Source organism: Echeneis naucrates, chromosome 5, assembly GCF_900963305.1.
Source record: "Echeneis naucrates chromosome 5, fEcheNa1.1, whole genome shotgun sequence".
Taxonomy (NCBI): Eukaryota; Metazoa; Chordata; class Actinopteri; order Carangiformes; family Echeneidae; genus Echeneis; species Echeneis naucrates.
The window spans coordinates 6,857,785-6,876,194 of NC_042515.1; the positions used below are offsets into that span (position 1 = coordinate 6,857,785).

General features: G+C 38.1%; 2 protein-coding genes across 3 annotated transcripts; both read left to right on the top strand.

Moving 5' to 3' along the window:
* The first annotated feature begins 6,445 nt into the window (after positions 1-6,445).
* LOC115044013 (adenosine receptor A1-like) lies at positions 6,446-7,665 on the top strand. The gene is made up of 2 exons (XM_029502835.1): positions 6,446-6,774; positions 7,038-7,665. The coding sequence occupies exons 1-2, from the start codon at positions 6,446-6,448 to the stop codon at positions 7,663-7,665; spliced, it is 957 nt and encodes a 318-aa protein (XP_029358695.1).
* Positions 7,666-10,171: 2,506 nt separating this feature from the next.
* Positions 10,172-12,187, top strand: nat8l2 (N-acetyltransferase 8-like 2). 2 transcript variants are annotated; one of them, XM_029503030.1, is made up of 2 exons: positions 10,172-10,248; positions 11,291-12,187. In XM_029503030.1, exon 2 carries the CDS (start codon positions 11,304-11,306, stop codon positions 11,973-11,975), a length of 672 nt encoding a protein of 223 aa, XP_029358890.1. In that variant the 5' UTR covers positions 10,172-10,248; positions 11,291-11,303; the 3' UTR covers positions 11,976-12,187. The 2 variants fall into 2 exon arrangements, with proteins under 2 accessions (XP_029358890.1, XP_029358889.1); XM_029503029.1 differs by having other exon boundaries at positions 10,174-10,295.
* Positions 12,188-18,410: the final 6,223 nt, after the last annotated feature.

Sequence of the window (18,410 nt, forward strand, 5' to 3'; positions counted from 1 at the left end):
GCAATAAAAGAAACAAATAAAAACGAGGATAAAACACCTCTCGCTGCTTTTTCTTGTGGCTGTCAAGCTTCAACCTCGTACACCGGGCAAGTTCAGGTCCGTCTCCCCTGACCTGGGCGGACCGCTGGTCTTTGTCGGGGGATCAGATGAGTGATGCCGAGCGGACAGTCTCATCAACCGGTGTCCGCGCGCCTGGGTCCTAAAGCCGGGTCTCCCCGCCGCGGTGCCGTTTTAAAAAAAAATTACGTAAACACAAGCGTCAAACATTTACTCAACATTTTTTTTTTACCAAACCTCGTTTTAATATTTATTTGTGTTGTTTTGTTTTGTGTTTTTTTTTTTTTTTTTTTTGTTTGTTGTTTTGTTTTTTTTCTCTAAATTGGCACATTCAAATCAATGTAGCCCCTCAAGTTTCTGCGTTTGCGTTGCTAGGCAACCAAGCTCAGCTGTCAGTCATACAAAGCTGCAGTTTATTAGTTATATTGAGTTTAAAGTTATTTTGCTGCAACAACAACAACAACAACAAAACATCACATAAGGTTATTTCAACAGCGTAAAATGGTGACCACCTGTTTAAGGTAGGCTACATCCAAAAAAAAAAAAAAAAAGTAAGTCAACAACTCCTATCAGGCATCAACAACAGTGTATAGAGTTTAATTATATCAAAACTTCGTTTTTGTTAAAGTTGAGTTGCCAAGATGTATTCAGGTCCTTTAATCAGGTAATAGTAGATTCCACAGAGGATTAAAATGACATAAACTTTTTAAAAATAATGTTAAACAGTGAAATAAAAGCATATGTTTGGGAACATCTGTTTCTAGAACAGTTGATTTACATTGTAATTTAAAACAAAGAAAACGAGTAATTGGTTTAAGTGAATATTTATTAAACCGTGATCACAATTTATTGTTGTTCTTTCAATTATTGCAAGATACCCTCAACCCAGTCATTCAAAGCTTTGTAGAACTGACCAAGTCGGTTTTTCACACAGTTCAGCAGCACATTTTTCATTCTGGAAGTAAACTGTTCTAACACTTCTTCATCGTCAATGTCAGAGAGTTCATCCAAAGACTTGCAGTTTTCATATTCTGCATTAAAAAAACCCACACACAGACATAACAGTTAATTAATACACCCACAAAAATCACAACAGTGTATCTAGCATGCTGTAGTGTACCACAATCTACCAAAGACAATTAATGATAAAAATCATTGTCTCCACCATACCTCCTTTGTTTCCAGTTACTATCTATAAGGACATCTAATTGTACAAGAAAAGGCCTCACCATGATCCGTGCCAAAGGCCTCTGATTTGTGCCAGCCAAGACAATTTGTCTGTGTCTCAAACTCCTTCATCTCAGCATCAGTGATAGTCTTTCGCTTACCTAAATAGTAGGTGACACATTTGAGATGAAAGTTATGCAATGATATCCTGTCTAGAAATGAGACTTTACATAATTAGATCACATGCTACTAAGGTCGTTTTGAAATAATCTGATAATCAATATTCAGTAACCAGTGACAGTTTGTTCATATTTCCAGTTGTGTTATCTGTGGTCGGTCTGTCGGTCGGTCTGTTGCTCAGTCCACCACTTTGGTCCAGGGTCAAGAAGTACAGTGAGATTTACCATAGAATGCAGATTTGACATTCATTTTGTTCTCTGGATGAATTGTTCTGACTTTAGTGTCCCCTCCTAGTGGCTTTAGCTGATATATTACAACAACAATGTATGAAATGACAATGTGATAATGTTTATGGGGTCACATGCGTGTTAAACCTACAGCATTATTGAGTTGTTCAGCCCACAACTCTTCTTTGTTTGTTAAGTTCACATTTCTTTCTTTCATGCATTGTTAAGCAGCCAAAGAGACATCTCATTCCCCCAGGTCCAAAGTCCAAATGTAAATTAATGTAACTCCATAACTGCATGATGTGTAAATTAGTACTTTTTGCCAGCATGTTCTCTATATTCATTTAAAAATTATTATTTTATACATATTTCCACTGGCCCCTTTTTACCAAAACCGGTTAATGCATGTTAATCAATCAATGTTTTCATGCTTACACACTAGACTACACGAGGTACAGATGAGCTCACTCCAGTGCTTGTAGTTAAGTCACACTCATCCTAATAATCATGACTCATGAATGAATTTTTCAAGGACTAGTAACATTTAACATTTTTGTTGGATGATTTAGGTCATAACAATCCTCCAAAATCTTTTAAGGCATCATAATACATGTATTTCCTGTCTGTCAGATGTGACAGAGAACAAATACAAGTTATGTTTCATGCGGTTTGTCATCCAAAAGTGACCTTTGGAATGACACTTTGCAGGGAGGGATTTCAGTGACAGTCAAATTATGTGTTGTTCATTTCTATTATGTCACATCGTGGGGTTGCAAAAATTTTGTGATAAACTACATTGAATTATAGTGTGCACTGTAAGTAAAACACTAAAACCTCTAAAATATTAGAACTGTTTCACTTCATTATGTGATTAATCTAAGAAATGTCTGAATGTGTATAATTCCACATACTTTACATGGTTGTCAGTGGCATAATAAGCCAAATGTTTACTTTGAGTGAAAATCATTTGCAACACAAAGGGTTAGGGTTAGTGTTATGTCATCCTGTTGTTGTCCTTACTGTAAAGGGTCAAAAACTCAACAAATCCACTCGATCTTGCAACCATGCAGTCAGGACACCCAGTTTGGATCAATCCAATATTTCTTTCACCAAGAACATCTGAAGAGTGAGGATGGAAAGAAAACATTGAAGGTTTTTACAAGTGTATTGTAATAATGAAATTATACTGCCATCTTTACAAAAACGTTGTTAATCATACACCATTGGAAAATACAACAAAACTCTCCATTTTACATTTTCTGTCAATAAATTTCAAAGCACAGCTTAAATGTAGCTCAGGTCTATCACAACTTCAACATTGTTCTTAAGGCGCATAGTAGATAGAAGAAAAATCTCTTACTATTGACACCAACATCATGTACTGTGTTGTTCCCGTAAAAAGTCATAGTACTATTACCGCAGTGTCCAACCCTGCCAAGGATTAAAGAAAGGAAAGAAAAGCTGTAACACACTGATATATGTTGAAAAAATTATCCGACTCAGCTTTTAAAGATTTGTGCCGATCAAAAGATTACTTACATTTTCATTCGTATTTCAGCTTTGTAGATGTTTGGTATGTCTGTTGAGGTTATGTCGGCTAAACCACTGGACAACAAGACATCACTCATCATTCCTGGAAGCAAGCAATAATTTGAGGCCATGGTGATGATGTACCATCTCCCCAAAAACTGAAATAACAGAAGCCAATTTTCTTAGAATTGTGTTTATGTATTTTGACCTCATATTTCTAACAATATTTTGTTAGAAATATGAATAGTGTTTTACCACAAAACCTTGTAAGAGAAAAAATTCAGTGTTAATTATAAATGTGGAAGAAGCCTTACATCTTGTGTTTTGTCCAGGGGTTTCAGCAGCTGCTCACAGGCCAGTGATGCAGACTGACACACTGAGGCAAGACTCAGCACAGCAACAGCAACACACAAAGTCTTCATCATGGCCATAATGTCTTTCTTGTCTCTGACCAGACTGTCTTATATCGATGCACTGACCAATTATATTTTATCCCATCTACCCACCCATATGTTTGAGTGGACTGGAGTATATTACTATAATCCAAAGGTTAATCTTGAATATCTTATGCCAGTAAAAACTAATGTTTGCTGATCAAACACACTGCTGTCCAACACAGCTCCAACATGGGAGTCAAAGGACATGCAGAAGCCAATGACAGTTTTATGTCTGATAATACCCAATAATCATGTCTAATCCAAAGAAATCACTCAAAGTAAAGAAATCTTTCAGAAGTAAGGTATTGTGTCTTCTATTCACATTCTCACAAATGTGTGAGAAGCCAATATACAGCTTTGGACCAATCACATTCTTTGTTGACTTTGAAGCAAGTTGTCTGCTGCAAACAGGCATTAAACCTTTGTCAAATGCTGAGACAACATTACTTTCTACTTCATGTATTTAAGTTAACAGATACATAATGTAACCATTTTAGCATGGACAATGAATTTTGGAAACCCTTCTACATATGAGCTCAGAAAATTTCACTAAGCCCTTAGACTTTAACTGACTTTTCAGGATTTATCATCTCGAACTGTCACTGTCACTGAAAATTCTTTGACTAAACTAGGATAAAATCATACCCAGAGCCTCCACCACAATCCAAAATGTCCAGGAATGGCAGCTAGAGGAGAGCTCTTCAAGTAAAGATCTGGAAGACCAAGAAAACCTTTAAAGAATAGTGTGTGTGTTCTGGACAGAAAGGCACTGGACTAACCCTAACCGTAACCCTAACCCTAACCCTGGACTGTAAACAAGTGTCATGAAGACCTACAGTAGCTGACACAATGGGAATGGTGGTAGACCACTGTGCAGCAAAACCAGACTCGACACAAATGAATCATCACAAAGAAACTGTAACCTGCAACCTCAAGATAAGAATCTAAGTCTGTGAAGCAACGTGTGGATGAGCCATTATTGTTCATATCGAGCTGCTTGTCAAGTCCCAAGCTCACACCACCTGATTGCATGACACACATGAATTTACAGTGATACCAGGCGCCTCTCATAATACTTAGTCAGTTTTGAAACAAAGGTTAAATTATTTCAGCCTGAGAAAGACAAAACTCTGGTTTCTCATTTCAGCCAACACCCATCAGGTTTTCCACCTGAAATGGGTTGTTACCAGCAGATTTATCAACTGCTGTCTAAGCCTCTGGAGGCCCTATGAGTTGCTTGAAAGGTCCATATTTAGGCAACCTTTTATTATTCAAGCCGAGTCATTTCAACATCTGTGCATCTAAAATGCACTTGGCTTCATGTCAATACTGCCTCTTCAACTCAGTGTTAATATTTCATGAGGATGTGTGTGAGAGACCTGATGCTGCATCTATAGTACCATTAGCTGGAATGTAAATAGACCCAAATTTAATAGACAGTCAGCAAAGCTGCTCCCATTAGAATGGCATCCAGAAAGTCATTTGGTCCACAGGACACCAGCTGGCACAATAAAGAGTGGATCAGCACAACAGCAGGTCTTATTCATGACTATAATTATTCTCTGTCCCCTCTTCACTCCTCTTTAAGATAAGTCATTGCCCACTAAGATGAACCGTAACCATGAACATCAGCATTTGTTTTATTTGTATATTCATTTGTGATCTGGAGCAAAACAAGTGAGCGTCTGCGTTTGCCTTCAAAGACAAACTTGTGTTCACTTTCACTTGTTGAAAAGGGACAATGATCAACCACAAATCAATACTTATTCAGAGGTTTTCAGTCAATAGTCAGAGCCATGAACATCAACCTCATGGTGTATCAGGAAAAGACAGCCTAGAACAGAAATCCAAGACTTCAGTAGACTGACCAAAGGCTCACCAAAACTGGCCAATTTAAGACTGGAAACCTGCCACGACACTCATCTTGGTCAAGCTTTGTAGTGACTTTGTGCTCAGGGTGTAACTTTCTGCTTTTCATCAAATGGCAGGCAGATAACATTAGCCACTATCAAGATGAAAATCCAATACCAGAAAGGGAGTGAATGTTGGACTTGCATTGATCACAAATCAACAATAATGTTGTTCTGTAACCATTGGACCATTGGAGTTATGCTGCAAAAGGATGATGTTTTCAGGTTAATGATTTGTATCTGCTGCCACCTTGTGGTAAAAGGATTATTCTCTGATTTCATTTTAAGAGTGATGCCCAATTTAGAAAATTTCAATGTTGACAGAAGAAGTTGTTAAAGTAATTACTAAAATGTACATTAATGTGCTTTGTGCAAAATTGTTGAAAATCATACAGATTAGTTTAAAATTGTATCGTGCTATAATATTGACAAACCAAATCTGAATACTTAATGTAAGAATGTACTCGTTTGATACTGATAGGAGTTATTGTGGGTATCTTGGTGAGGAAAGTTGTTCAATCTATTAACAATACAAAAGTCTTTGAAGGGTGTCTTTCAGAAAAATACCAATTGAGCACGCAAAAAGTTTGTCTTGTTATGAACTGTCAACATTGACAGTTTGCGTGAAGGCCTTATGCAAATAATATTGACACCAAATTATATGGAAGAATCTGTAAAACCACACCTGCTCTGCATGACATAAACTGTGCAAGATCAGTCCAGTTGCTTTTAATAGGTCTGCTTTTGATGAGAAAATGAATAGCCCTTCCATTCAGGATGTGGTATTGTATCTAAAGAAAGCCCCCTCGGGTGTTATATATGTGGTGACTTCAGTGTATACAGCTAACATTTTCACAACTATTTCACAAGTTTGCAGGAAATTCAGACACAGACATTCAGCTGTGGTGAAAAATTTACCAGCTAAAAAGAAAACAGAATGAGTGTTGGTGAAATGATCTACACTTTGGCCGAGGTGCTCATTGCTGTCAGCTGCTGTTTGGGTAATTCGTTGGTTATCCTGGCACTGTGGACCAGCAAAATCATCCGGCTGCCAACTTTCTGCCTCATTGTGTCTCTGTCTGTTGCTGACTTTATGGTTGGCTGTGTTGCCATACCGTTGGCCGTGGTGGTGGACGGACGAGTGAGGACTTCATTTCACGGCTGTCTCTTCCTCAGCTGTGTGGTCATCCTACTGACCTTAGTCTCAGTTTTGTGTCTTACGGCCATCGCAGTGGACCGTTACCTACGGGTGTACATCCCTTTCAGGTAAGATCACTCAAACAGCTAATGCACACTAAAATAAAAATTAAACTGTGAGAATGTGAGAAACACAATCTTATCCTATGTTCTGAAGCGTTTTGGACGAGATATATAATTAAAAACATTTTAATTGGTATGTGGTTTTGTCCCAAAATAATAGTTTTCATAAAAAATTTGTTATACTATTTTGAATTTGAATTTTACAGTTTTATGATTTTGTGACAAATACAGAAGATGTTGTTGGTGATCATTATTATTTTTTTCTGCAGGTACAAAAGGACTGTGACACAGAAACATTCGTGGCTAGCAGTTGCAGCATGTTGGTTTGTTGCAATACCACTAAGCTTCACTCCAATGCTCGGATGGCACGAAAATGAGCCTTCTAATTCAACAAACTCAACCATTGTTTGCCGGTTTACAGATGTGATCCCCATGTCTTACCTGGTTTATGTGAGCTTTTTCCTCTGCTCTTTGACACCACTGTTAGTGATGACTGTTTTGTACGGCTTTGTGTTTTTTACCATTCGTGGAAACCTCAGAGAGAAACCAGGCAGCAGTGCTCAGAAACCTTCTCTGAACTATCTAAAGAAAGAGAAGCAGCTGGCAGGATCGCTGTCTCTGGTATTGGCCCTGTTTGCCCTGTGCTGGGTCCCCCTGCACATAATGGACTGCATTGTTTACTTTTGTGGGGAAAATTATGTAACAAAGACAGCTTTCCATGTTGGCATCCTGTTTCTTCATGCTAACTCAGCTGTAAACCCAATTGTGTATGCGTTCAAAATAAAAAAGATCAGGACTGCGTACCTGAGGATCTGGCAACAGTACGTTGCATGTAGAGAGGAAACTACAGACAACGATCACAGCAGTAACTTAAACAGTGTGGTAAAAAATCAGTGAGGAAAAATTTGTCTGTGCACTTCTTTGCTTTTAATAATCCTTCCTTGGACTCACTTTGTTGAATACATGTCAGATTTTAAGGTGAAGGTAGTTTGTCAGGATCATATTTTACTGTATTATCGAATCAGACTTTGCTTACTTCAACAAGGCGTGTGAAAGTAGTTGAAGATTAAACGGTTGGTGTATCATTTTCATTTGACAAAATGTGTATGTAAAGTTGTTAGATTATCATATGTTCAGTTGTAAATTTTTCTTTTAACTCAGTCATTTCAGAAGAATGGTTAAAGGGTATATGTGAAACAGCTCATGAGGCTGCGTGTGGTTGGAGTTGATGTGTCTTTATAAATGTAATTAGAAAGCACGTGTGTTGTATTTAATGTCTTTGTCCCTTGTTCTTCTATAAAGAGGTTCGTCTAAATGTACTGGAATAATTATATTTGCTAACTTTGTGACTTATCTCCATATTGATCAACTCTATTATTCCTTATGCAAGTTAAATAGCGTTTGTGCTTTCAATGCTGTGAGTGTGTTGAGTGGTTTGTAGGTGTTTACTTCCTTTGTGCTATAGATTCAGTTTTTCCTGCCATCAGTCATTTAGTTAAACTAAACTGAAATACTCCCTTTATAATGTATTCTTTCTGTATTTGATGCACAAGATAATAAACAGCAAATTAATGTTTTCTATTAAAGGTGCAGTTTAGAGTCTCTTTAGAAGTAAGATTTTTTTTTTTTCTCTCAAAAATGTTTATTTATTTTAAATTTATTTTAGTTATTTTAAATTTATTTTATTTATTTTATCTATTTATTCCTATAATATATATATTTAAACTTAACTTAAACTTCAACGGCTACTTGTCAAAATCTGTCTTGTTTGGTTCAACCCAAAAATCTTGGGCATCTGTTGAAAACATGTTGTGTTGTTTTTGTTTTACCAATGCAGTTCTTTTTTGTTTTTTGTTTAAAGAGGATCTGATCATTGGGCTATAAATGCCCTCTCTAGTCTAAAATGATAATGATCCACTTTGTGTCTGTGGAAAAACAGTTCCACATGTTTATCCCCCAAAGAGAAATGCAGTTTGTCCAAATGAGGAGGTTTGAAAAGGCATCTTTCTGGAACAAACCTTATAGAGGTATTAATAGTTTCCATAAGCCTTTGGATTTTTAGGGAAATAGATCCAATCAACTTACTCCCCCTCCTCATTTTTTGACAGCTTTTTTTTTTTTTTTTTTTTTTTTTAGTAACTTAGAAAAAAGGTCTTCGTTCATGCGTAAACCAATAGGCCTTCCATGCTTCCAAACCCAAAGTGAAATGAAACAGTGAATGAACGGAGCTGGGGCTGAGGCCGGACGTCTGCGGCCTCTTCGGGCCACACCCGGCTCCATCCGGGTGTTGATGTGTAACCGCACTTCCTCTGCACTTTGACCGGCGTGCCCACCGATTCGGTTCCCCTTTACGCTGATTTACTGCTGAGTCGTGCGTTGTTGCTAAGTTACCGTGCGTACTTCAGGAAGAAACGCAAATAGAAACACAGCTGGGTGTACGGAAAGCGAAATGGGACAAACCAATGTGTCGGTTCCTGGTATGTTATTTATTATATAAAACAATAAATTGAGAATGGATTTGTTCGGCCATTCATTGTCAATCTCTGAGTAAATGGATACCAGCTAGCCTAGCTGTTAAGTAAACCTCACTGCCGGATCACTTACACTAGTTAGTCGATTCAAAATGTACAGCTAGCTAACTGGTTAGCATGCTCGACTGACGCACTGATGACATTATTTTTTAACAATAACGTTACTATTGCTTACCATTCATTTGGAAACGGCCGGAGCACCAGTAAATGACATATTTCTGCTCCTTGAAAATACCCACCCGATAGTGTCCATATTTTTCATAATTCACGAACTGTTGAACACAAGTTTGTCCATTTTACCACAATGAACATACACTCACATGACAAACACACATCCTGGCCACCCGAATGTATCAACTTTGCTCCCTTTGGCAAACTGGGTTGGGAATTAGTTAATGTCCTGGGTTAGTTCGATGTAAGTGCATGATTTATACGAAAGTCAATGATCCATTCACGGAACACTTCTGATAACTCATCTGTTATCGCTTGCACTACATGCCCATAAAATAGGCCACAGGACTACATAATTATCATTGTAATGATCGACAAGTTCAATTGTTGCATAGACACAATAACAATTCTGCATACAAAATTATAAACAAATCAACAGGAGTGAACTCAGAGCTAAGAAATCGCAAATTTACTATTATGTCTTTTCCATTAAAAACAATGACTGGCAATAGCGAATGAAATGACAGATGATTTAAACTGACAGGGAAATCTCGTTTTTGCTGCAATCTCACGCAAATTGTCAATCATTTTGTACCACTTCGCTTTCCGTAGAACCAGCTGTTCTGGGCTGGTCCTGTGGGTGGCGTCAGTCAACAAGGCTTTTTCAAGGGGAACAGGTATTTCCAACGGGGAAACCAATCGTTTGACACACAGGCCACAAAATAAAAATCCAGCAGGAAATCCTAAAGGCCGGTCGGTGAACTTACCAGACTCCCAGGTATTCCTCTCAGCCGACGGGGTCGTCCTCCAGTTTGTCTGAATAATGTAAGAAAGCGTGAGTCTTCATTAAAACGGGACAGTCATGCTGTAGTTCAGTAAATCTCTTTCAGCTTTTTTCATGAACTCCAAAGTCGGTTTGTAATTTGCTGTGTTGGAGTTTAAATGAGGCGGATAAAACTACCTCCAGGTCATAAGAAATTAAAGCTTTGCTAAAATAGAGTCCACTGATAACCATCTTACAGCTTATTTTTATATACTTATTTCATCCTTAAATTTTGGCTGCTTATCCAGGTACAGCTTCAGATTTATGTTTATTGAGTGCCATTGTCAGGAATTGGTCTTATGCATGCTCAGGCCCTAACCATATAAATATCAGCAGATCTATCAGCCTATCTGGTTCTTATTACTATCTGTTACTCTTTGATTCTTAAATAGCTTTTAAATTGCTTTGTCTGTGGTATTATTGGCATTAAAATAGTTGGTGCATGTTGCAGAAACTCTGGACTGTGGTTCCAGTTCAGACCAGCGCTGGAAATTAACAACTGTAAATGAACTAAAAGCCGTCTCTAGAATTTTCTTGCAGTTAATATTTTGAAGATGATCATGTGAAAGAATTTGGATTTGAGCTTCCATGACACTGAGGGAAATGAAGCAGGTGGTAGTGTGAAACACACAATAGTGATGGGTGTGACTGTCTGTTAATCTAGTAAAGATGTGTTGATAATGTGTAACTTATAAACCAGACTGTGCACGGGACGTCACACAGCTGTGTTAATGTACAAGGGCGAACACATACTGACCCCACACTGGTCTTCCACAGATTCAGACACACAAACACTAATGATACTGAAATCACAGGCCATAGTCACATGAATGCAGTTTTCTAATGCAACATCTGGTTCCTCCAGTGATTGAACATAGCAGCAACGTTGTGTGAATTAATTACAGTCAAATTCATTCTTTTCTTTTTAAACTTATATTTAGGGATTGATCTTAAGTGCAACGAAGAATTCTCTCTTTTTCTTCTAATGTCTCCCTAGTTCCCTTGTGATCATGAAGTTGGTGATCCGCCAATATCGTCCCGCAGACAAGGATGCAGTACTGTCTCTGTTCAGCATGGGCATCCAGGAGCACATCCGTCCATGTTTTCACAATGCCATGACAAAACCGCTCTACCTCACTGTCACCCTGGCTCTGTGTGTTGCTGGCTACCTCCTTGGCTCTTTGTTGGGGGCCGTGGTGTTACCGGGAGTCTGGGTGGGCCTCGTCTACTACTGCTGCCATGAGCTGTATGCCAGCTTCGTCAAGGAGCGCCTCCTGACTGACATGCAGGACATCTCTGGTAACTACCTGAGCAGACCTGACGACTGCTTCTGGGTGGCGGAGGCTGAGGTCGATGGGAAGGAGCACATCATGGGTATGGTGGCTGTAGTGGCCAAACAAAGAGGGGAAGAGAGGTACGGGGAACTGTTCAGAATGATCATATCACCGCTGTGCAGGAGGGCAGGCCTTGGTTTCAGGATGGCTCAGATCGTGCTCGACTTCTGCAGGGAGCGAGGCTTCTCCAGGGTGGTGCTGGAGACCAGCTCCACCCAGACTGCTGCTGTGGCCCTCTACAAGAAACTGGGATTCACCCACATACTCTCCCACACCCAAACAGAAGCTCCTTTGTGGGTTGTAACCCTGGCCAATGTCACCGTGTTAAGAATGGAAAAACAATTGTAGGCCTGAAATAACGCCGATCAGCTACTGTGATGCTCCTGTTCCATTTCATCAGTTGTTAAAGCTTTTACTGTGACAATACTTGATTGAATGATGCTTACATTTATTTAAAGCTATGTTCACAAACACACCATTTGAATGAGTTTTAAAACTGTATGGACGACTTAATATTTGGTTTCAAGCATGACACATGAAGCATTGCTGTTGTTATGCTGGATCAAGAATAACCAATTGCTCATTCTTGTATTCTTGTATTTTGTATTTTTATACATTAAAAGAACATTTTAACTGCTAGGATTTCATTTCACAAATGATGCTGGAAGCAACTTTTTTTTTTTTTTTTTTAATCATCTTCAGAGCTATTAAACTACAGAAATTATACACTACTGTGCTCTACTACTTTTGTACAAATAATCCCAGTGGTCAGAACATCTTGTGCGTGTGCTATGGTCTTTTAAAATTAGACATTTTGATTTGTTATACCTGGAAAAAAAAAGATGTTTTATAGTTTACACAAAAGGTTGAGAATTTCACAATAAACAGTAGAGGGCACCATTTATCTAAACAAGACAGGAAACCATTAATCCGTGTGCAGATTAAAGCTTTGTATAGGATTGTAATCACAGTATTTACACAACATGAGTATGAGCCAGTCATTTGATCTGGAAAATATGTAAATGCTATTATAAGAAGTGGCAAAGTAAATTGACTGAACTATATTCCCTTAGGAACATTTCTGCTATGAATGCTCAGCCTTACATTATCTATACTGCCCATCCATAAAGGGGGACTGGAGACAATCCCATCTGACACTGGATGAGGGTCCATCACAGGGCCGTTGTACAGGCAATTTCAGAGTCACCGATTCATCTAATGTGCATGTCTTTGGACTGTGGCTGGGAAACCAGAGAAGCTGAAGATCCTCTGAACGCACACAGGCACAGGGAAGGTCACTGTAAGGCAACAGTGCTAACCTGCACCACTGGGCTGTCCAAAGTTTCATTTAAAAAAATTGTAAAACTATATTAACATCCCGCTTAAACAGTGTTCCACTCCTTACATTTTACAGTGAAGTATTGTATGTCACCTCAGTTCATTTTACCCATGAAACGAGGAATATGTTTGTAATCCATCGTTTAAGAATTAATGACTCACCTCAACCACACAACTTAGATATTAAAACAATCTGAAGCATGATGTGTGTTTTTTTTTTTTTTTTATTATTATTTTAACAATGATGGTTTTGGTTTCTGATTAATATTTTTAAACTTACTGCACTTGAATTATAAATTACTTTAAAATATTCTCTTTAATTTTTTCAATAACTTTGGTGACTTGTTTTCAAATTTCAATCTTTCAAGTTGTATTGATTTAATATTACGATTTTTTCTTTACAGTAAAATATACAGCAGTAAGCAGAGCAGTTACAATTACCTTAGTTAAATGTGTTGCATCAATTATAATGATGAACACTAGCAGGGACCAGAGAATGTTTAAACTTCTCATAAGTGCATTTTGCACTCATGGTTCTTCCACCTCCTCTATTCACCAAGTTGTTTTTCTTAACCTTTGCGGAATATTTCCAAAAAGGTTAATTCTTCGGAGAAAACAAATGACCGACACCTCAAAGTGCCCGATGGACTATAACTGGAGAACACACACCCACACAAACACACACATACCTATCCCATGTGTGCTTTAGTGCCTACAATCAACCGGCAGACCAGTCAACAACTCACTCAGCAGGACAGAGGGCCGTTGGCTCCATTGAAACATAGCTATGCCGCAGTATATTACCTTATTTACTACCATATGGAAAAAATCTCAATGGATCCAATCCGGCTTGTAATAAATGTTTTATCTGTAGTTCCCACTAAGGATTTAATGTTGTTGTTTTCACTTTAAAGGCCCTGTAAACTTATTTTTCTCAATCAGCCTTTTACTATAAATAATGGGATCCTCCCCAAACCCTTATTTCTCTGTTTTACTGCATGAGAGATTTCAGAATATTTGTTTTTCTCTGTGCTCTTTTCCCAAGTTTGAAATGGACAGGGCTAATGTAGAAAATGCTGATGTTGCATACATCTATGTACTATTCGGATTAAACATATTTGACCACGATAATCACAGATGTTTTGCAACCTTGAGCATTGCTTGTTAATCATTACTGTTCAATACTATAAAGAAATAATTTAAAATGAGTTAATGCTCTCTTATGTGACAGCGATAGAGAGGATCCTCATAGTGATGAACTGTGTGAAATATCACGTAAATCCTGATTTTCCCTACATCTTAAGAAGCTTCATGTCTTTATCTGGCCAGGGAGTTTACATGTGTTGCGTCACTCTCACGACTCCAATAATGTATTAGCACAAGCACCAATCAAAATCACATCCCACTACCGCTATAGTAAGCTGTATCAGGCAGCCTTTTAGCCTAAAATAACATGAAGACATATGGAAACAGCTAGCATGGTTCTGTCCAAATGAGCCAATCCACTTAAAGGTGTAAAAAACAGCATGTTGTGCATTTACAAGATGTTTAAATGAAGTAAAAATGGAGCATGCTTTCAAAAATCCTGAACTGTTCTTTTAAAGTGAGTCCTGGTGGAGACTGAAATCTTCCTCTCATTAATGAATTTCCATAACCCCACTCTTTACATTCTTGTACCCACAAAACCAACACGACACTTGTTTTGAGTTCATCTCTACACACATTTCAGGTGAATGACACTTGGCAGCTCTCCAACGTAAAGAGTGTGTTGAGAAATCTAAGGTAAAGTCACTCCTGCCTGTGCTGCAACACTTGGCAGTGTTTTTGTGTGCTCTGTCTCTCTGTCAAAGGCTTTGAGTTCAACACTTGTGAAAAAGCCAAACAAGATGGCAATATTGAAACTGTGTCAGTTGTTGAAGAGGCTGAGGGGACAAACATATCAAGGTTTGTGCTGTTAAAGGGCTTGGGAGTCAACACACAGCATGTGTACATTGTGTGATATTGTCTGAAGAGGGGAAAAAGTGTTTTCACACTGTACCGTAACAGATGTGCCAGAGATCCATCTTGTGATCATGATGGAAAACAAAGTTTTGAACATGTTTATCTTAAGATAAAGAATAAATGAATAAATAAATAATCTTCACGAGGGACGCTGGGCTGAGAAAAAAAATGAAGAGAAAAATGGGATCACAGAAAAAAGCACAGGCTCTGAATAACTGAAACTATGTTTGACCTCACAAATGATAAGCACTAAGCAAACTATCAACACTTAATAATTTATCATTTTAATCTTTGTTTTATTATGAACTGAAATTGGTGAACTAATGCTTATTTAATCCTTTGTAACAATAACTTATACAGGTTTTCTTTTATTATCAAGATCAAACAGTTAGATCAATCAACGATGAAAGGTACCACCTTTTTATAATGTCAATTAAATTGTATTACTGTTTAAAAAAAAATCCACAGAGGGCTTTTTTCTCATAAAGCTTTGTGATGGATTCCTTCTCTTCTTCTAAAAGCCTCTTGGCTTATAGATTTCACATTGAGGAACAACGTTCGGGCTTATTGTGATCCCAAGCAATACAGTAAAAGCAGGGATAAAGCTTGTCATAACAAATGAGTCACTTTGGTCTGAAGACTTCGCAATTACTTCGCTGCTCCTTTGCAGATGATGCGGTTGAATTGGTCGCGTAAGTCTATGACATTTGATGTGAGTGAGTTTCTGCTCAAGTGATGAAAATTAAAGTAATTGTGTGCTTAGTCCACAAGGCATGATGCAATAGGGGGTGAGACTGACAGGCAGGTTGGTTTCAGCAGTTCTGCAGCTCTGATGTGGTGAAAAAGAAGCTGATTTACCACTTAAACCGGGTTTCAGTCCTGTCCTATGATTTTGGATAGTGGTCAAAAAGTTAAACTGCAAATGCAATGAGCGTCCTCCACAGGTTATCGGGGCTTGCCCTCGGAGATAGGATAAAGTGTTTGGCAGCTCACAGAAGTCATTCACTCATTGCACTACATGTCAGATAAATCCAATAAAATGGAGATTATACAATATTTCAGATATTTATGCTCAGTATGTATGATAGGGTGGTAAATATACACACTGTCAAACTGGGCCACAAATCAAGAGCCTATGGGATGATTAGTTCAAAGATATTTGGATTGGGCATTGCTGGTTTGTGCGCTTGTTTGTGTGTAACACTTTAAGACGTCCCTGCTGTCTTTCATTTTCTTTTGTCAGCTACCTACAAAGAAAGACAGAAATGATTTTGGAGGAATTAAATGTAGGGTTTTCTCTGCAGACAGGACTGAATAATTATATGCTCAAACTTATTTTCATCCATGTACTTTATACGTGCAACACATTATATTATATCTTCCAGCTCTTCATTCAGCCATTGGACCATTATTGTGCAGTGACAGAGCAGATACAAGCAGGACAAAGGGGGGAGAGAGGAGTGTCACTGGATCTGAACCAGGATCTGACAGTTATGCAGTTACACAGTGTGCATCTCAATAAATTTGTCATGGATCTGAACCACTGTACCTTTGTGGCAGCAAACAGAAAACCCAATTGACAGCAATACTCTGTCAGGCTGTGTGATCCCACACTCACTGCATGGTGCTGAGATCAGGGCTGCGTAGAGTCCAGATTTTCTGCTGCAGGTTTTTCTTGTCTGTTAAAATAGATCTTCATGACTCTGTCTCCTCTGAGAACTACTTGATGACCTCTGAGGTCTCATGTCATCTTCGCAGGTGCTTCCTCACCTGCTGCCAGGTGAGGCAGAGTTACGGACACACACGAAAAGAGCTGCAGCCTCCAGCCTCCCTCACTCAAGTGAAAATACAGCAAGACCAACTTGAGAGCGTCAAGAACTGATCAGATTTCTCAGCAAAAGACACAACATAGGTATTAATCTCTTGTTTTCATCAATGTGATGCAACTTTTTTGTCATCTTGCTTAACAGACTCTCAAATGTCCAACAAATGGAACAGTGGGTAGAGCTTCACAACAAGCTACTAGACGCACTGGCAAAAATCCTCCAATTGCACAAAAGGGGAGAACCAATGCCCATACTGAGACATGGAGACGCTGAAAAACACTCGCTAAAGTACATACGCTGGTACAAGCTCACAGCTGCCAAAATTTGTCATAGTTATTTGATCAGGTCATGTTGACAGATTGACCCTTTAATGATAAACAGCTGGAGATCTCCTCTGTGCTCCCCAGGAGGCAGCAGACCGCAGAACGCTAACTTCCTGTGCAGGCTGTTAATAGAGAACACAGCTCAGGTCAAACAAATAAACAGGCTGCTGGACACGCAGAGAAACCTCCCAGCTCCAAGTTTACCATTTCTGTTTTCTTACCGTAAATGGCCGGCATGAACAAAATGTTTTTCTGACCCCCTGACCCTGTGAGCCGAAGGCTTGATAAAGCATTAAAGGATGTCGATTTTCAACAAAAAAAAAAGAAGGAAAAAAGAACCAGTCCAACAGTTTTTAATTAGTTTGTTGATTGCATTATTAACAACAAAAAAGAAAAGCGGGAGAGATGTTCGTAGAGGTATGAATTAATATTATATTATTATATTCACTACACAGGTAAAATTAGTATTTTTTATTTATGCAGGATTGAAAAAGGAGGAAAAGTGTTTTGCATATAAATATTATATATATATTGCATATAAATGATGAATACAAAACTCTGGATTTAAAGCAGAAATGTTTCATATGTCAGATTCACTGAAAAACAAATACATAATTTTATTTGAATAAGCAAAAGCACAGAAGCTCATTTTGCAGTACAGGTTGTTTATGCTTTAATTTGGGAAAAAATTTATTTTTTTTTTTTTCATTTACACATAGCTCTAAAAATATTTTTTGAATTTTGTATGTTATGGTTCTTTTGCTATTATTGAAATGAAAGCTACTTACATTTATTAGAGATAGAAAAGCTGAAGGGTGAGAGATTTTATCACGTAAATAACTGACCTGACGTTTTTAAATCCACAAATGCTCAATGTCCTTGTTACAAAACAAAAAACAATTATAATCTGTTTCCTTAATTTCCTTGCCTTTGTTTGTTTAAGGTCTAACGTAAAAAGTGGAATTTGCTGGTTAAAAGCTGACCAAAATTGATGTTTAAACTTTTATCTAACTCCGAAATTATACGAAAAATGATCATGAAAGAACCAGTGACTCCTCATGAAGACCAGGAAACATTATCAAAAGACCTCAAATTAAAACTCATGTCTGTAAACTATTTTTCCCCCCCAAATTCCTCAGTTTTCTCGTTCTTCAAATCCTACATGGCAGCACAAAATAAAACTTTTCTCTCTGTAACACAGTGTGTTTTGTGCTTTTAACTGCACACTGTAACTCAACACAAATGACAGCAGTTAAATCAGGCCCCACTGAGGCCGAACTTAATACTGAACAGAG